At 32.3% G+C, this 21,045-nt stretch overlaps 1 protein-coding gene across 1 annotated transcript; it reads left to right on the top strand.

Moving 5' to 3' along the window:
* Positions 1–15,497: 15,497 nt before the first annotated feature.
* On the top strand, positions 15,498–19,398 carry LOC117917733. Its single transcript, XM_034834105.1, has 4 exons — positions 15,498–15,687; positions 17,285–17,371; positions 18,649–18,728; positions 18,818–19,398. Exons 2-4 carry the CDS (start codon positions 17,303–17,305, stop codon positions 19,077–19,079), a joined length of 411 nt encoding a protein of 136 aa, XP_034689996.1. The 5' UTR covers positions 15,498–15,687; positions 17,285–17,302; the 3' UTR covers positions 19,080–19,398.
* The last annotated feature ends 1,647 nt before the right edge of the window (positions 19,399–21,045 follow it).

The raw sequence follows: 21,045 nt of genomic DNA, 5'->3' as shown, positions 1-21,045 counted from the left end.
TTCCTTCCTCCATTTTGGCGGCAAGGCTTCAAAGATGCATTGAAGGAAAGCAAGGGTTAAAAGGGGTTTCTAAGTGTTAAGATAGAGCCCCAAAAAGCATGAGATGACGTAACATAATAAGATTTCATTAATAAATTTCTTTATTATGATTTTTAGCCCCCACTTATATCCTTGATTGCATTATTTGTTGTTTGAGCATTCATATCTATATTGCATTGTACATGATTTAAGTGTATTAAGACTTGCATAAAAGATACATGTCCTAGGTTCCTTACAAGATGATAAATTGTTCACAATTGATTCATGGAATTCAACAATCCAGTAGAGATTATAATGCATTACTTTCTAATTGGAGGAATGACTTTTCTAGGTCATCAAGATGGTTTTCCAATGGTGAGTGTACTAGTTTGTATGATTATACATTAGACAGAAGCTACGATAAATCATGACATTAACTATCGGGTAGTCATGATTTACCAAGCAACTATATTGCATAGACTCTCAACCTTGAGAGAATATTGAGTTAGTCCTAAGATCTTCAGTGACTTAGACCTATGAGTGAGACCTTAAAGTGGTCAAATATTCCCTACAAATTAGGTCACCATTTATTAAGGCTAGTAACAACATATATTCTCAATATAAACATCATGATATATCTCATGGGATTAAGACAGTGTGTCATTTTTGGTGATCTTAAGAATTTGTTATCATGTAAATTATGGTTCCTTTCATGGAATTTGAGATATGCTCTTTGTAAGTTAGATTACGTCAATTGATTACATAATAAAAGGACTTGAAACTTAAGAATTATAAAGGTAATCTTGAGAAGTTCATAACTTTCACCTCGTTAGATTACAAACACCAATCATTGAGAGTTTGCATGCAATTGATTAGTAGGTCACAAACTCAAGGTTAATATCTTGATGTAATTTCATAGGATACTAGAGTGCAATTAATTGTCTTTAGTGGAGTGTTGAGTCAACTCTAAAATTCAATTCAAAGTAAACCAATATTTTCCTATGGGTTCTAATGGTCTCCACTTGAGCTCATAAGAGTAAAAAATATAAGATTGCACAAGATTTTATGATTAGTTATTTATATATATTAGACTAATTAATTAATTGAAACCTAATTGGGCTAATTAATTAAGGGTTACTTGAATAAAAAGAATGAAATCATCCCTACCTTGTAAAATTAACCCTCCACTTTTTTTCACCCTAAAAAAAAAAATACCCATTTTGGACAAGAATGCTCTCACTTTTTCTTGCAAAAATAACTCTTTCTTTCAAAACACACATGTAATTAATGGAAGTGGTGAAGGGTATTTGTGTCAAAAATGGGTTACACTTCAAGTTAAAAAATGAGAGAGGTTAATTTTACAAATTTAGGATATTTTCATCCCTTTTAATCAATTAATCCATTAATTAATTAGGACATAATGGACTAAATTAATTAGCCTAAGCCCAAGGTGGGCTCATGTCACTTAATCCCATTAGGAGGACTATATAAACCTCCTTAGGGGTTTATGATTTTATTATTTAGATATTTCAAACACCTAATTTCTAGAGAACTTTCACCCTTCTCTCTCTCAAGAAGATTGTGTAGCCACTCTACACAAGTGTCATGGTTAAGCAAACAAGAGATTGGGTGGAAGATCATCATGATAAATGAAATATCGTCCTCTTCCTTTGGTTGGAATCTTGATCTAGAAACGTTTAGATCAAAGATACATTTTAAAGCCATAGATCTATAGTTTTAGAATAGTATTTGCTTTTGTTTCATAGATCTGGAGTTCCTAGGTTGGTAGAGAGAATGCACTTATGATTTAGGGCTTATCCCAACAACCAGTATCAGAGTCCTAGGATAGAAAAAACATGTTAGATCTAATCTAAGGTGTGTTAGCTCTGTTTTTCAAGGCAGTTTGATTCATCTTATAGCCAAAATGGATGAATGTTTGGATGCTTATCTTTTTTTATAATATAAATATTGAATGTTGAATTTGTTTTCCTTTTTCTTAGATTGGGTTGTAAACTCCCTAATGAGTATAGACTTTTTATTCCAATATAAATTTTTTTAGATGGATTGTAAGCTTGGTTTGCAGAGCATAAGTTTTTTGTCTTATTGTAATTTTTTTTAATCCATATGTGGTGACTTAAGAGAAGAAAACAAAGGCTCAAATGGTTTAAAGGCTTTCATGGAGGAAAACCATTTCAAAATAGTAAGAAATTGCATGTAACTTATACAATATGCATTTGAAAACCTTTTTTTTTTTTCTTTTTTTCTTTTTTATGTGTAAATTTTAGGGTTTTTGATTTTTTTTTATTCTTAATTTTTGTTGTAGGGTCATTTCGGCATTTTGATGATTTTTGGAATTTTTAAATGTCATATTTTTATTACCCAAATTTGTAACAAGATCCCTAAATGCGATGAGATTTTTTTTTTTTAATAAAATTTACATGTATATGCTTTTATGCCCTTTTATGTATATTTTGTTATATATGACATGTTTGGCATATAACCAAGTTTTTGCTTTATCTTAAAAAAGGGAAAATAAATTTTCATGAATCATCTTTCCAAAATACAGTACTTATTTAAATTGAAAAGTGCAAGAAATAAGGAAATAATTTTTATAGAAAGATTTTATGAAAATACTAAGAGCATTTTCTTTCTTTTTTTCAAAATTAATTCTTAAAGATTTTATTTTTAAAGTCTTCTTTAAAGAATAGAAGTTTTCCTTTTGTATAGGATACTAATTTAAGAGAAGTTTTTAAATATTTTTTCTTTTTTTTTGGTGGGGGAGGGTGGGAGGAGGGGATTCATGATAGTGATTTATTGTTGGATGGTTACCAAAACAATTTTGGAAACTTAACAACGTAATCGGAATATAATTCTTTGAAAATAAGTTCCAAAATAGAATATTTATTAAGTTGGAAATAATGTATGGAAAATAATATTTTTACCAAAATAGAATATTTCTTTGAGAATTTTAGCTAGACATGTTTGTAGTGGGAGCAACCATCTCAATGGTGAGATTCTTCACTTAGTAACATTGATGTCAAGGATTATGGTTCTACACTTAACTTGGAATATGAAAGTGACTTACCCAACATAGGCATTTTCATAAAATAAGTTCTAAACTAAAACAGTCTCTATGTAGAGATAAGATCATGACCTACCCAATGTAAGCTTTACTCTTGTATTAATATTGGGATACCTAGCAAGAGACATGTAGCACTAAGAGCTCTATATTTTTGCTAAACTCTTATTTTATTTAATGATGAATGCTCAATTATTAAAGCATGTTATTGTTTTATATTACAACAATCATGTTGTATAATCTAATCACCCTCATTCTCACAAGTAATAAATTGACTAGATCTAACTATGCAGATTAAAAAAGAAATTTGGACATAGTTCTCACATCAAAGGAGTTAAAATGAGTAACTCAGACCTTACTGGATTCCGTTAGGATGACTAAGGGGATTCTTAGAGATTAGAAGAGTGTTTATATGGGAGTCATGGATTCTTTAGGTTCTTCTACCAAGAAGAAAAAAAACACCAAATAAAGAAAGTTTTAAGAGATGAAATGAGATAACAAGCTTAGGGGCAAGTAACTCCTTTGTGGCCTTTTAAAACATTGAAAAATGAATGCTTGGATTACTTAATGAATAGGAAAGTACACATCATATTATTATTGTTGAATATATAGTGTTGGATACATTTTGATCCCACTATTTGTGATTATTTACAAGGTTTTCAACAAGTGAGAAGCTTATATGATGGGAATGTACTTACCTTAACTTTAGTTACAAAGTTAGCTGTACAAGCTAGTGGGAGGTATAACCTTCTTTTGTCTATTACTCTATTGCCACTTTTTTCAAGTAATAAGAATAGTCCCATCTCACTAAAAAGGAAATAACCTAATACTAATAAAACATTTGGCATCAAAGCCTAGGTTATTAATTTAAATAGGATCCAAAAATTGGATGTTTGGGGCATTAGACACTTTGATTCTAGAAGAACTTCTAGCTTGTGAATCCCATATAGAAATAAAATAACTAAGAGGTTCTTTAATCTTAAAGGATATAGAGCCAAAGAATGTTTAGAGTTAATACACTATGAGTACCTCATCACCTTTATAAATGATTACTCTATGTTTGAATATATTTACCTAATGCATAGGAAATCTGATTCTTTAGATAAAGTTGAATCTAAGGCAAAATTAAAGAAACAATTAGGTAAACATATTAAGGCATTTATATATATATATATATATTATTTCATTAAAGAAGGATGTGATTATATCCTAGTTGAGTGCACCTAGAACTCCATGGCAAAATGGTGTAGCGAAAAGAATAAATTGAACTTTAATGAATATAGTGAAATCTATGATGAGTTTTTAATCACTTCTGATATCTTTTTGGGGATATGCCTTGGAGACTACAACTTACCTGCTTAACCTAGTGCCTTCCAAGTTAGTACCTTTGACTCCCACAAAGATGTGAACATGTCATAAACCTAGTTTGTGGCATATTCTCACATATGGAGGTGTGTCAATTTTTAGGATATCTAAAAGGAACCAAAAGGTCATTACTTTTATAGTCAAGTCGATCAAAAACAATATTTGTTAGCACAAATGTCAAGTTTATAGAAAAAAACTATATGATAAGTAATAAGGCCAAATGTGATATAGACTAGAGAACACCTGAAGACATTCCCACAATAGCATAAAAACTATGGATCTAAAGGTTTCTACACCTACCTTTACATGTAGTTCTAGTACATAAGAGACTTGTCATAGTGGGAGGGTTGTTATACAATTAGATAGGTTCATGTATTTAATAAAGTCTTTCAAGTCAATTCCAGAGGAACATGAGACTGATCTCACATATCATGATGAAGCTATGAGCGATGTTAATGCTTAACTTGTTGGGAACCCTTGATTTCTTTGTTCACATAACCTAAATCATATAGGTGCATGCAAACTACCCTAGGCCGTTGGATCCTATGTAATGAAAGCAAAACTCATATTTTTAACAATCTCGGATCAAGGTGAAAAACATTAGAAAACTTCACCTTTGATTGGGATGTTCCCAAATCAATTTTGCTTGATGAAGATGAAGCTTGAAGAGTTTGAAAGTCTCATACATCTAAGATCTTTCACTTGATAACTTGAACCATAATCTTGGCATTCTAAAGTGTGCGCTTTGGAAGGGAAGAATCCTTGAGTCTCTCTTTCTCTAGAGGTGGAAGACAACTCACATCAAAAGGTAATGAAAACCCTAACCCTTAAAGGGGTATTTATAGGGCTCTCCTATTACGCTTAAATGACTTGAGCCCACCAATGTTTGGGTCACTTAATATAGTAAAAAATTTATTTTAATTGATTAATTAACTGTATAGGACCATTTAATTAATCAATTAACCCAATCCAGAAAACCTATTCACTATCCTTTATGCAATTTTATGTAATTACCAAAACGCCCTTATGCACAAGAGTAAACTTAGAGTTAATCCAACCTTAAAAAAAAATCATACTATCATGGTATATGAGCTCAGAGTAAGGACCATTAGTACTTATAGGAATATTGGCTCCCTCAAAATTCAATTCTGAAGTTGATTCAACATTCAACTAAAGAGAATAAACTACATTCCAATACCCTATGTGATAACAATGAGATGAAGTTGGGGCCTATGACCTATATTCACTGCATGCAAACTCCCCATAAATTGCTGTTTGTAATCTAACAAGGTAGTTGAGAAAATAAAGGCTATGCTTAAATGAGAAAAACACCCAAGAGGGGAATTGGGTTTTTCAAAAAACTTTTTCAACACAACAAATTTAAGCACAATATAATAAAAAATAAAGAGATAGAGTTAGAGAATTCAAACTCAGGATTTTATAGTGGTTCAACACTTCCTTGCCTATGTCCACTCTCCTCAAGCTCCTAACTGAGTGAGGGTTCCATTAGCTTGAAGCTTCAACCAAGCTTCCAATCCTTTACACTTGGATTTCGGTTCCAATGGGCTCTTACACAATCTCTTCAAGATTCAAACATCTTGAAGGCTTTAACACTCAAGTTTTACAAGAATGAATCCCTCAACCTAGCTCAAAGATAGCTCAAATACAAATCAAAGCTAGGATGATTCAGAAGGGTGCATTAAAAGATATGCAAGTGAATATTTAATGCACTTGGAAAGAAATGAGAGCTTTTAAGGCAATAACAAGTAGGTAAACAATTGATTGCAGGTGTTCTCTATGTCATAAATGAAATGGAGCTCTCAATTTATAGGTTTCTAAGCTCGGGAACCAAGAAAAGCCAAAGGCAGCCTCAACCGGTCGAGCTGGGGGTCGACCGGTTCACTAGCTGTTGGAGCATTTAATGCTTTGGCAGGTTACCGTTGCCTCAACCGGACCTCGATCGGAGGTCGACCGGGAAGGAGGAAACCTCAATTGGGAAGAGGAAGCTACTGGATGAGAGAAAGTGTTTTTGTCACTCCTCGACCGGACCTCGACCGGACAAGGGCAGCCGATCGACCGGTTCCCCAACCAATTGAGCTGGTTGGCCAGAGTTTCGACCGGTTAAGCCTTTTGACCTCGAAAACCTATATTTTTCAATTCCTTTCTTTTCTAACACTTAGGCAAGGTCTTTAGGTAAATTAATATGCCAATTTTGAAACGTTTTGCTTAAGGTACATTTGATAAAACTCAGGTTTTAATGAAATCGAAATTTTAGAGAATAAACTAAGTTTTCAAAAATGCATGAAAAGATATGAAAAACCTAAGTACACCCATGCATTCATTTTACATTCGTTTCCTATGACCAAAAGTCTCGATCTTGTATCTATTTGGTCATTTGAAAAATTTTCGAATTTATACCTGAGATTCTTTACTATTCAAACCAATTAGCCACTTAACCACGATTTGTTATCATCAAAACTTGATTAAGAGAACCCTTGGGCTAACAGTAGTGTTATCACCTATCAAGATTACCTTTCTAATCTTTGAGTTACAAATCACATTTATTATGTAATCAATTGATATATTCTAGCTCCAACAAGCATATGTCAAATTTCCTTTAAAGGAAATGTTATGGCCATAATCTCTTATATCACATATTCTTAGGATCACCCAAGGGGACACACTATCAATTCATGAGATACTATGGTGTATCTATTGAGAATACCTATTGCCACCAGCCTCCATCAATAGTGAACCAATCCATAAGGATAGATGATCACCTTAAGGTCTCACGCATATGTCAAAACCTCTTGTTGACTTTGGCATAAGCTCAATATCCTATCAAAGTTGAGAATCCATGCAATATAGTAGTTTGATGAATCATGACAATTGATAGTCTTACGTCATAATTCACCATAGGTCTAGTCCAGTGTGTATTACATGTACTAGTGCACTCACCATGGGAAAACCATCCCAACAACCAACACAAGTCACTGCTCTAATTAGGAGGTAGTGCACTATAGTCTCAAATGGATTGCTCAAATCCATGAATCGATTATGGATAACTCATCATTTTGCAAGGAACCTATGACTTGGAACTTTTGTATAACTCCTAATGCATCCAAATTGTGTATAATTCAAGTGACATGAGGTATGTATGCTCAAATACCCAATAGTGTAAAAAGGGATAAAGGAAAACCAAGAAACATAAATAAATAAATTTATAAATGTATCCTTATCTATTATATCATCTCATGCTTTCAAGGGTTCAATCCCAACATAACTATGAATAGGATGTATGGGGTTAGAGTTAGAACCCATGTATTCTAACAAAGTTTGGGATCTTGTAGGGCACATAAAGAGATAAAATCCATAGGGTGCATGTAAATCCACAAGAGAAGAAAGAGTAAATGAAAATGTTGAGACATATAAGGTTAGGTTTGTAGCTAAAAGCTATATTAAGAAACCTAGTTTCAACTATGGGGGAACCTTTTTTATAGATAGCTATACTCAAATCCATTAGAGTACTCCTATCTTTTACGACACATCTCGATTATGATGTATGATAAAATGAATGTTAAGACAATGTTATTGAGTGACTATCTTGATGAGAGCATTTATATGATGCAACCAGATGGTTTCATAACATCTAGGTCCAAGAGCATCGAGTATTCAAGTTGCACAAATTCATTTATGGATTAAAACAAGCATCTCACTCATGGAACAAGAGTTTTTATCAAGAATCACAACTCTTGATTTTGATAAAAACGAGGATAAGCCTTTGTGTATAAGAAGATGTAGAAAAACATGATGGTGTTATTTTCTTATATGTTGATGACATTCTATACATTAGGAATGATGTAGGATTACTATCTTCAATCAAGATCTGGTTATCTACTCAATTCAATATGAAATATCTAAGAGAAGGGCAATATATTCTTAGGATTAAGGTACTTAAGGACCTCAAGAATAGGAAAATTGTGTTATCTCAAACCATATATATTAACAAGTTTTGGTCAAGTATGTGATGTAGAACTCTAAGAAGGGTTTACCATCCTTCAAGCATGGAGTACCTCTTTCTCAAGATTAATGTCCTAAGACATCTAAGAAGAAAGATTACATGAAGCATGACATGATGTAACCTTATAATATTTCATTAAGAAATTTCTTTATTATGATTTTTAGTTTCCATTTATGTATATTGATCATAAAATAGGAGGATCTAAGACTCAAGAATAATAAAGTGTGGACCCCATATTTTGCACGATGCGTTCCTACTCGATGGCAAACTCGTTTTTTATTTGTGAAAAAAATTATTTTTAGAAAAGACTTGGAGTCGCCACTTATTTTTGTTTTATTTTTAAAATGAAAACAAAATAAGAAAGAAAACTAAGTGTCACTCCTTATTTGGAAAAGACAGTCTGTGAAAATAGAGACAGATCTGAGGGTCAGGTTACTTATCGAGAAGATACAATGAAAGATCATAACACCCCTCTAGGTCCCTAAAAAATGAGTCTCTACTAAATAAGATGATGTAAACATGACAATTGGTAAGGAAATCAATGGATACTAAGAATTAATCTCATGATAAAAAGTAGGTCATGCATGGAAAAGAAATAAACAAAGTGAGTGCGATAGCATACCTTGCTAGCAAGCAATAATGTGCTATCATGAAACAAAGTTAGTGCACAATAATGAGTATAAAATATATCACATGTTTCACAAAATGGAGTGAAACCAATCAATATCAATTTAAACACTACACTCAAAACATTTTTAAAGAAAATAAAATCATGGATGTTGGGTCCCCACCAAAAGCCCAATTTATTTTTGCATGAATTAATTTCATAAATTCCATTATTTGGAATTATAGAATTTAATTAATGTTTATTTGAAGACATTTAAAATCAAGGAAAATTATGAAAAATGCTTACTGGGAAGAAAATGGCAGCAAATTTTATTGAAAATGGAATTTTTGGGACCTAAAAAAAATCTAAGGAAGAATGAAAAGTTGTGGAGTTAGAATTATTTGAAATACTGGAGTGGCATGAAAAATATTTTGAAAACCGGAGTGAAATTAAAATTATTTGATAAATTGGAGTTTTGAAAATTATTCAAAAATTGGAGTTTTGAAAATTAAATTTTAAAAATTGGAATTTTGAAAATTGGAATTTTGAAAATTGGAATTTTGAAAATTAAAGTTTTGAAAATTAAAATTTAAAATTGGAGTTATGAAGATTTAATTTGAAAAAAAAAAAACTGGAGTTTTGAAAATTATTTGGAAATTGGAGTTTTGAAAATTGGAAATTTGAAAATTAAACTTGAAAATTGGAGTTTTAAAGATTATATTTGAAAAAAAAACTGAAGTTTTGAAAATTATTTGGAAATTGAAGTAGTGGAAAATTAAATTTTGAAAATTAAACTTGAAAATTGGAGTTTTAAAGATTACATTTTGACAATTGGAATTTTGAAAATTATAAAATGAAGAATTAAGAGGATGACACTCGGCCTTTGGGTGGTGTATTGGGGGGTGGCCATGCAGGAATGGGCCTAGGGAGATAAGACAAGTGTTGGATCATTAGTTATAGCCAACTGCATTGCTTTGCTGGTTTGTAGCCACACAATTTCAAAGTTCACTAGTGTATTACATTGACACAATATCCCACAACCTTAATCTTGAATCAGAATCTGCACTCTGAAGATTTAGTAACAGCACCATAATGAGCAATGGCATGGTTCTGACTAGACAACATCCCTGGATGCAGTCTCTGTCTGACCAATCCTTTGGCTTGACTTGAAGTTCTACACTATTTTGAACCACTCCCATAAGCAAATTTCTTTTGTGGTGCACAGGGTCTAACATTTACATTTTGGCTTGCTGGCAAGGACTTTGACATTGGAGCCTTATTCGCAGCAGAGCGTTCAAGAAGAGGTGGGTGTCTACCAAGTTGTGATTGAGGCTGATCTCATTTAAGCTAGTTGTCCCCATTGTTGTTTCAGTCATTTTTTTGTTTCCACCTTTACATTTGCTTTTGTTCTTACAAGTATCCAAAATATGTGTGAGTCTATTTTTGGGATTTCTGATTTTTTTTTGTTTGCTTAAACTTGTGATCCTCCTTATTTGCGAGGATTTTCGAACAATTGAAGCAAACACACCGCATAATACTGAGGACAGTTTTCATAAACCCAATGTGGAACATAGGTTTAGCAAGTTCTAGGTGCTCGAAATGCCCAGGACATTGGGCCATATTCGTTGCGCAGGTCTCGCACTTCATCTTTCTATCAATTGTATCGAGCTGAGGATTGCTCAACTTTCTTGGCTTTAGCTTTCCTCTCTCTATTGGAATCTTCATCAGAACACTTGTTAGGTCACACCCATCAAGGTCAAAACAGAGGATATCATATGGGATGGCATACCCGCAATGCTAGGAAACATGACCCTCAGAGCATCATTTCCAGCAAATCTAGTCTTGGCCATTCTGATTCCATTATCGTAGACAAGAAGCTGAACATCCTCAGTTTCTGTCATCTCTTAATTCCTATGTTTCCCGGTTATTTGCTCATCCTCTGACACAAGTCTCATTAGGTGGCAATTGGAGCTTAGGATGTTGTACTGAGCTTAGGAAAGGTGGCCATACATGGCCGAAATTGCATGCACATGGGAGTTATATACCTCTATCATGTCTCAAATGTTGCTAAGCTTTCATGTATTGACTTCACAGAACCTTACTCCTCATCTCCATTATCATTTGTGATCAAAACGATGGTTTGAATTCCAATAGATTTGGCCAAGAAATGATCAACACAATAATCCCATGGAGGTTTCAATGCATTAGACTACCACAAATGCTTCCCAAACCTATATTCCATAAACTCCTTCATCCCATGATCACTCACAACCTCTTAATGCTTTATATTTGCAATGCCCAGTTCCCCATAGACAGACATCATAAATAGGGGAAAAGCAATAAGAAAACATAGTACAAATGCAAGAAACAAAATGAACCAACCATAGCCAACATTTCATGTTATAATCAATGGGCTAAGATTGGTGGGAGAAAGAAGTAGATTCAAAACCAAGCAGAGGCATAAAGCAAAAATATCAAACAACTAGGAAAACGACATATTCACATTATTTTCTGCGCAAAGTCGAAGAAAACAGAGATGAGCATAACAATGGCAAAAATATTAGAACTAGATTCCAACGAGTAACAAGTGGTCATCACCATCTACTCCCAAACAAGTTAAAATATCTAGAAATCAATAAGAGAGAAAGAATGGCAGTATGGCCAGCAAACTAAACAATAGAAACGAAATATCCATACTTGGAAGACTCCTCTCCGGACATGTGGAATATCAGCTTCCAACTATCCATTCTCCTCCGAAATCAATCAGTAACCCTCCCGTTTCTCCTCCATCTTCCCCACTCTATCTACCCGAGAGCTAGTAAGTGTTTTTTTTCCCTCTCTTTTATTCAGTCCCCTCACTGCTTCATAACACCCAACTCCTATTGCTTCACCCTCAAGCTTCCACCATATTTACTACTTACCTTCTTCTCTCCCGCCTTCTATTCAGAAAAAAAGTCTTCATCCCTAACCACCACCATGGCAAGGTGGTCATGTCTTTGCCACACGTCCCATGCATGCAGCTTTGAACACTTATGAAGGTTGTCCCCCACTCCTCCAAATGAAAACAAAAAAATCCTAGTTCCTCTTAGTCCAAAGAGGGGTCTACACAAAGGTAATCTTAAAAGGTTAATAGCTTCTACGTTGTTAAATTATAAACACCAATTTATGGGGAGTCTACATGTTGTGAATAGTAAATCACAAACCTAAGAATTGATTGAATTTGATTTAATCAATTTTCATCTCAATGTAATTTCATGTGGTAATAGAGTGCAAATGACTCTGTTTAGTGGAGTGTTGAGTCAACTTTAGAACATGATTATGAAGGAGCCAGTATTTTCTTATGAGTTCTAGTAGTTCCCACTCAATCTCATGGTTTTTGTTAGCACAAAGGTTTAAGGAGAATTGAAGATTTAATCATATATGTGCATAAAGGGGTTTTGGTAAAAGCACAAAGTTGCATAAGAACTTATGATTATTTATTTTGAGATTCTATGGAGAATTAATTATTTATATGCATAAGGGCATTTTAGTGAAAGTACAAGTTTGCATAAGATTTAATGATTAATTATTTTGGGGTTTTTTTTGGATTTGACTAATTAATAATTGAAGCTCAATAGGATTAAGTAATTAATTAGAACTTAGTGAGCTAAATTAAGTGGCCAAGTGCAAGTTGGGTTAAAGTCACAATAGTGGTCATATAAACCCTCTTAGGGTTTTAGATTAGCCAACTCATCCATTTTGTTTTTCCAAAATGAGAGCCTTAGCCTCCATCTCTCTTTCTCTCGATTATGTAGCTAGTTTACACATGTGCTAAGGATTAAAGATAAAGTTATCAAGTGGAAGATCCATGGATTTAAAGATCTTCTTCATTGATTGGATTTAATCTAAAAACAACTAAATTGAAGGTAAAGCTTTTTTTAGTCCTAGATTTAAACTTTTCTCTTTAAATGTTTTTGTTGCCTTAGATATAGCATCTGAATATTGTAGATGCATACACACTTGAGATCCTAGGCTTAGAATAGATTTTTCTAGGTACTCCAACAAGTGATTGCTTAGATGGGTCCCTACAATTTATTCATTGTTCTCTTGGTAGTGAGTTGTGGAGACTTTTCTGATTCAACTAGGACATTAAACTATAGTATAGTTTTGTTTCTTTGAGGTCACTTGCAAGTGTGCTTAATGCATAACTAGTTAGGAGGCCAAATAAGTAGTCAACCATCACTTCAAGATATTGTTTCTAATGGCTAGTTGACTTCCATTTCATATAAAAAGACTTCTTAACCCACATTTATGTTCTTCCAGCAACATAACATTTAATTACATTCATTGTGAGAGTACAAAAACAATCCAAAAATGCATTTATTCTCTCCTTGATTGTACTTTAAAATCCCAGCCTCATTTCCATTCTTGTGACCCTTATCTAACTATTGGGTCTTGAAATATCACCTTGGAGTAATTTCTTTTCACTTTTATCATTGTGGAATTGTGAAGAAGAGATTTAGGTTGTGTTTGGTTCCGATAAATACTAAGGAAAGAAAAAAATATATAAAGGAAAATGGTTTTTTCATGTTTGGTTGTCCTATGAAAAATATAAAAGAAAATTAAATATAATTAAAATTAATTAAAATTTTATGTATGTTTAAATTATTTAATCTTTATATCAATGAGTTTGAAGTAACAAATAAAACTAATTTATCGACTTTTAATCTATTTTTTATTTTTGTTCACTTTTTCTTTTCTTTTATATTTTCTTTCCTTTGCATTTTTCTTTAAATTTTTCGGGAACTAAACATAGCCTAAGGGATTGAGGGATGCTCCTAGGTGAACTCTACATAGCAAATCTAAGTATAAAGAAAGAACCTTACTTATAAGAGGTTTTGAAGAATAGTGGATAACCTCCTAACTTGAGATTGCAACGAAAGGGAGTGGATGTATATAGTTTGTCGAACCATTATAAATATCTTTTGCAATATCTCCCCTTTTCTCCCTTTATCTACTATTTATTTTAACTATTGCATTGCACCCATATAATTTATAATTTAAAAATTGATCAAGGTTTTTGAAAATTGCCCAACATCAAATTCAATTCCCCCCTTCCCCTCCCTCATTTGGATGTATACTTAGGTTGTACCAACTTGTTTCCAACCAATATTTTAAGAATTTATATGAATACATCATGTATAAATAAGGAAGATGAAAAATATGTACTAATGAAAATTTTTACAATAACCATTGGAATCAAATTGAACAAAAAAAAAAAAAAAAAAAAGAGTACAATTTTAATTGTTATGTGTTATAATTACTAAAAAATTACAATTTAATTGTTATTAGTAAAATGAAATTCTTCTAAATGTAATATAATTTTATGTATATATAAAATGATAATATAAGAAGGATGAAACAAAAGAAATGGTTTATAAATAGACTAGTAAAAATTAAATACATATATAAAAAAGACAATAAGTTTGAAAACAAAATTAATGGAATTAGTAATATTTTAATTCCAAAAGAAAGCATGATATATATATATATATATATATATATATATATAGGGATGATAACAAGGAGGGTTTGGGACGAAGTATGAAAATTTTATACTTGCCCCATCACGTTTAACACTTTTTTTGAATTTTTTTAAAGTTTTTTTTAAATATTTTTAAATATTCTTAATTATATTAAAATAAATATATTATAAATAATTAAAACCTTATAATTTTTATAACTTATTTTAAAATTATTTTATTATTATATAATAAATATATAAAAAATAGGAAAATAAAAGTTAAATTAAATTTTACATATAATCGGTGTGGAACAAAACAATACCCAAACACGTCTCGAACCTGTCTAGGGTTTTTAAAAAAATCTCAAACCCAACTCAACCCGGTTTATTTAAATTTCAGACTCATCCCAGTAGGGGCAAGGCAAGGTAGGTAATTGAAAAAACCCGTCCCATTGTCATTCCTATATATAAATCATATTATGATGATCCTTTTGTTCATGGAAGCTCCTATTAAATTCAAAATATTTTATATAAGAGCTTTGTTTTAAGGTAGAAAAATGTTAAAGGTTAGTAGTATTGATTGAGTAAATAAAATGATATAAAATTAATCTAAATTATTTTAAGGTATACTTAATTAATTAATTATAAAATTGATATGACATTAAATATAATTGTTCTATACATTTAAAAAATTATTTATTTATCAAAATTTTGAAGCTCGATTCGGGCTTATAGTTGATTAAATTTGATTAAATTGATCATGAATTGAAAATCAAATTATTTGTCAAATTTATAACTTTGTATGATTAGGAGCGTGTTTGCTGATAATTCTAATTCTAACAATATAAAACTTTAACATTTGAAGTATTATAAAGTTTAAATACAGTTCAAGAATGAATCCCAAACACACTCTAAAATCATCACTCCAAAGCAAAGTGATGTTGGGCGATTGGCTGATCACCTGACTAATGCTAAAGTGGCTCTGTACACCCCATAGGGTTTGCTAGCAGTGCATAAGGCCCGATCTCCATCTGCACAAAAGCAATCGATATTTTTCTCCAAACACTGCTTTTCTATCAATCTCTGAGTTCAAGGTACTGCTCCAGTCTCTATTCTCAATTCAATCAATCGACTTCTAGGTTATTAGATACAATCGTTTGGATGCTGATAATTTTTTTTTTTTTTTTTTTTGAATCGTAAAATTTTCACCATCTAGGGCTCGAGAATACAGAAAACGACGATTTACACAAGAATCTTATGACTCTTTTTACTTAGTTGATCTGATTTTTTTTTCTCTTTTTTGTTGTTGTTTTTATTATTTTGGATTTTTGGCAGCAAGGAAAGTGAGAGAGATAACAGAGGAATAAAAATGTGGTTTTGTTTTATTTTTCTTCCTTTTCTTAGTACCCGAGCAGAGGGTCAGATTTCATTCTTAGAGATTTATGACTTGGGAATGCTATTGCTGGAAGTTTTGAAATCTAAGGTTGAACAGACGTGGTTTGGATCATAGCTAAGATTGAAATTTTTGTTAGATTGAGGGTATTTTCTGTTTGGGAATATTTTCTTCTGAAAAAATAGATTCAGTTTAGATGCAGAGAAAATATGAGAAAAGTAATTAAAGTTTTGATTGGGAATTTTTCACCACTTAGAATTAGGGATAATAGAAAAAGTGCCTCTTACTTAAAACTCACACGTACTATTTGGCCTTGTTGAAATGGGTTTATTTATTTATTTATTTATTTTTTATTATTATTTTTTCGAAGCAATAGATAAGAGATAGCAAAATAATGAAGATGTTGTTTTCTTTTTTGGCCCTATTTTCTTGGAAACCAAACATAGGGTTAGGGTTTCTTTTTGAATGCTTTTAACTCCTCAATGCTATTGGTAAAAATTTTGAATTCTAGGATTTCATTTTGGACTACTGCTCAAGCTATAATTTTGGGAACATTATCTTGTACCATTGTATATAAAAAAATTAGGTTGAACTGACGTTCACTAATTTTAACATGGAAACAATTTTTTGATAAGGAAACAATATATTAAAAAGCGCCAAAAGAAGGGTGCACAAAGTGCACAAGATGTATACAAGAGCACTAAGGGGCAAATTTTACCATGGAAACATAAATGGATACCTCATGTAAATGTAAGCCTTTGGAAAAAAAAAATCTTTATCTTAAAGGAACATAAAGAACTTTAAAGTGCAAAATAAGTATAATGAATATAATATTATGGACACTTTGGGAAAGAAAAAGGCTACAAACTTTTTGTACTTTTATATTTAGTATTGATATAGATTGGTTTGAAAAACTGAACATTGATGATCCAGCTTTGGGTTTGGGCCTTTCTTGGTGCTGATTGTCTAATTGGTGCACTGTAGTCCACTTGTTTGTAGTAGTTGTTATTTGATGAAAGTGATTACTGTTAGGGTTAGTTTGAAGTGCCTAAGATGAATATGATGCCCATTAATTCTTTAAGGCCTAGAGTTGGGGCTGATTGAATTGCACACCAAATGTTTGAAGATCTGATTCTGAAAATTATTTTGTTTTTTTTTTTTTCCTTTTTGCTTTTCAATGACACTCTTCTTATTTGGTTTTTTTTTTCCCTGTTCCTTTCTTCCATGAAATATGAATGATGTTTGATTACATCTCACGGCTTTGTTTGATTATGTTCTGTCCTGTGTTGATTGTTTAGGGCGACAAAAAAATTTCAATGAGCACGGCTACTCCACCGAAGACTTGTCCTTCTCAATTGGTCGTTTTAAACAAAGCATTCAAATTGGTAAATTCCCACACCACCCCTCCCCATCCCCCTGCCCCTCCCCCCACCTTTTTGTTTATTTATTCTGAAAATATTTAAAATTATAGTTAGCACAAAAGTCTTTGGGTTGATTGGAAAAATTTGCTGAAAATGGGATATTTTCAGGAGACCTCTCAATGGTGTTGCCTACAACATAAAAAAAAAAAAGAGTCATTTTAACAACTGAAAGCAAGAATCCCCATGTATAAGAGATGAGGAGAAGATATCCTTGAAGTTAGAGGATGCTAAAGCCTGATAAGATACAAGTGAATTTGGTTTTTCAATGGACATCTTTTACAGTTCTTTATTCCTCTATTCTCTGCAAGCATCTACCTTCAGCACCTCACTGAAACTTGAAAAGAGAAACCAAACAAGGAAGAAATATCTGAAGGTGTGTGGATCAATTGGTATTAGCCAATATAGAGAAGTGAGACTAGGCGTGTCTCTAATGACAGGGAAAGGCATCAGCTGATTGCACATCATACGAATCAAAAGGACATCACTTTGTGTATGTGTTATTTGTGTGTCTATCTATTTCTATGGAGGTGTTTTCTCCATGCTCAAACAAGGCAAAGTAACCTGCTAATATCATTATGCAGAAGAGGATGAATCCCTTTGGGAGAATCCCTCAACATGGTACAAACCAGCACAAAACTGAGGCTCTACCTTGCCAACCAATCTCTGCAAGATTGGACCTCCCTGAACTTGTACTGCCATGGTGCTGCTATGAGAATCATGATTCAAACAATTCTTGGATTGAAGGCCTAAAGTATGTTATTGTGTCTATTTTCTAAGGTTATTATCCCGCCAATGTGATATAATAGTGGCTTGTGTTGATAACTTTGATAACAATGAAAGGAAGATAGAGGAAGGCCTATCTGAAAATTTTGGTGTTCTAACTGAAATTGCTTTGAGCACTAAACTGCTTTGCTCCATTTATGGCTGCTTTATTTCTTTATATCAATTTGTTATGCATTTTGTTCTCTCTCTCTCATACGCATGCCCTTGTAGGCATAATCCCATAAGTGTGTGTATATGTGTGTGTGTGTGTGTGTGTGTGTGTGAGTGAGAGAGAGAGAGAGAGAGAGAGAGAGAGAGAGGGAGAGTGTGTGTGCTTAAATTAAAATTACTCTAGCTACTCTTTAAAGGTATATTAGATGCCTCAATTGTACCAGTATTCACTACCAACTTCTTTTCCCCCTACTTATTAGGTTTAAAGTGTGCTTTGTGCATGATTTTATGCCTTTTTGTATATGCAGGCTGAGCAATGGGTTAAGAATATGTCCACACCTTTAGAGGATGAACCAACTGAAGTTAAGTTAGAAGCCCGACCTTCTAGGTGAGTCATCTGCCTTTAGTAACTGCACATTGGATATTATTTTGGTTCCCTATTATTTTTCAAAAGATGTATTTAATATATTTCTACAGGCTTGGACTGGGTGCTAAAGTTTCACGTCAATCCAAAATTGGGCCTTCAAATGATCCCATTGAAAGAAAATTATATGCTAAGTTGGATGCTGGGAAAAGAAAATCTTCCAAAAGTAGCAAGGAGTCTACTCTATCTGCAAGAAATGGAAGTGACAATAGTGATGATAGTGATGAGGATCTAGAGAGCAGAACCAAATCATTTAGCAAGAAGCGAGTAGTTCCTCCAACCTCATCTCTACAGAGAAACAAGAAATCAAAGTAACTTGCCACCTTACGAAATAGTATTTACTATTTTTCTCAAGCAGTCCTTTTTCTTGCTTATGCTTCTTTTACAATAGAGAAATCTAAAATGCTTAGTCTGAAAATTATCTGTTTTGACAATTATTTGAATGGAAAATATTTATGAGGAATGTTATATTTTGTTTGCAGAAGTTGCATAATCTCAGTTGATGAGCTTTCTTCTGTTAGTTTGTAATTCTTTGTAATTTTCTTACTATATTCTACGAATATTGCAAGTATATGAATCGTTGAATTTGCTTTTGTAGATTCTTGATATATGCCTAAACATCATTCTATTCGAAGTTGGCGTAATGTCCTTGCATTCTTTGTATAGTTTTATGAATTATAGTTGTATAAATTGCCTGATGGATGCACTATTGTGTCACAATGTCCAGAGTAAGGTTTTTGAACATTTACAAGATATTGATAACTTGTACCACATTGACTAGCACATTTTTTGTTGCTTAAATGATTTTTTCTATAGCCTTGTGTTTCACATTTGTAGTAACCTTCCATATCCTAGGAAGATTTATGATAAGAAAAATTAAATTACTTGGGTTGAACCCCCTTTTGTTGGACACTAATACTAATAGAATTATCCCAATTTGCCTACTAGAAAAAATGAAGAGAAAAATTACAACTAGATTACCCTAATAAGCTTAGCAAAGTCACAGGAACCTTGTAAAAAATTTGAAATTATGTCCTTCCACATGACGAAAGCAGTTCCTCCCACAATTTTGGAAGAGATTTATTAGCTCAAGAAAATAAATGATATAAGAAATTCTGATTATATATTTATTTATTTATTTTTGTCAAGCCCATATTAAATTTAATTGCAAGATATGTTGCATTTTTATAATTTTGAACTCTTTTGGTGGGGGAAAGATGGATAGAGCTCAAGGTGGAGGGTCAATAGCTGTTAGTTTCTGGACGGATCGTGTGAGCATGTTTGATTGTATATTAACAAAACCAATTTTCTAGAATGAGACCATGAAATAATCTTTATGATTTTTGATCAAAAACAAGTGTTTAGTGGGATGAAATAGTGAAGCAAAATAGGTTACAGGAACCTGTTAAAAAACTTTTCAAGTAGCTGTGGATGACTAGGAAAAGAGAAACACTTTGTTAATGCATTCTAGCGTTTTGTATTAAAATAATGCGGCATTAGTGATTGTCATTTTGAGACTTCATCACCATGAAAAACTAATCTCATTAGTCACTACCTTACATTATTTTAAAGAAAACTTGCTTGTCTGAAGGGTTCTTTTTTTCTAAACTCTTTTGTTCTGTACATCTTTTTCACTAAAATTCTTTCATGTTCTAAAGACCATTTTTCAAAAGTTGTTTGAGAGATATTCTCTATTCTCTATTATCTTTTCATGGAAAAGAGTATAACCCACCTTTCCAAGTCTATTTTTTTAATTCTTCTCCATATTTTCAAATGATTCTAAAAATCATTCTGGAAAAATCTATATTAAAAATTGACTCAAGTTATTTGAAAAGCATTGTTAAGGATTTTGTCTCAAGTCATTATGATTTGGTAGTCCTCCTTCAAGGTTCTAAAAGTTCATCTTCTTTCTAAAGTTGGCTGTTAGAGTGAGTTGAGATTAATTTTTTTTTTTTTTATTTCATCGCGTTCATAACTTCATAAAAATTGTTTCTCATTGAACTAAAAATTTCTCAAAACTTTGGCTAATATTGAAAAATTCATGGTAGATGGACATTGGAAAAACATTTTACCCAAGGCTATGTTTGGTTCTCAGAAAATGCGAAAGAAAGAAAATTGGGAGGAAAAATGGAAGGAAAGAAAAAGCTAAGGAAATGAATATAACTTTTTTTACTTGTTTGGTTATCCATGGAAAATTCAAGGAAAAAAAAAAAGAATTCATTTTCTTTTGTTTGGTTAATCATGAAAAAAAGTCAAGGAAGAATGGAAGAAAAATAAAATC

The sequence above is a fragment of the Vitis riparia genome, chromosome 7, assembly GCF_004353265.1.
Source record: "Vitis riparia cultivar Riparia Gloire de Montpellier isolate 1030 chromosome 7, EGFV_Vit.rip_1.0, whole genome shotgun sequence".
NCBI classification, from domain to species: domain Eukaryota; kingdom Viridiplantae; phylum Streptophyta; class Magnoliopsida; order Vitales; family Vitaceae; genus Vitis; species Vitis riparia.
This window is presented reverse-complemented; position numbering and strand designations above follow the sequence as displayed.

Excerpts from the sequence above, each read along its gene's own strand:
- LOC117917733 (XM_034834105.1), top strand. The coding sequence starts at position 17,303 with ATGAGCACGGCTACTCCACCGAAGACTTGTCCTTCTCAATTGGTCGTT. Across the intron at positions 17,372-18,648 it reads TAAACAAAGCATTCAAATTG|GCTGAGCAATGGGTTAAGAA; the intron begins GTAAATTCCCAC and ends TTGTATATGCAG. Across the intron at positions 18,729-18,817 it reads TTAGAAGCCCGACCTTCTAG|GCTTGGACTGGGTGCTAAAG; the intron begins GTGAGTCATCTG and ends ATATTTCTACAG.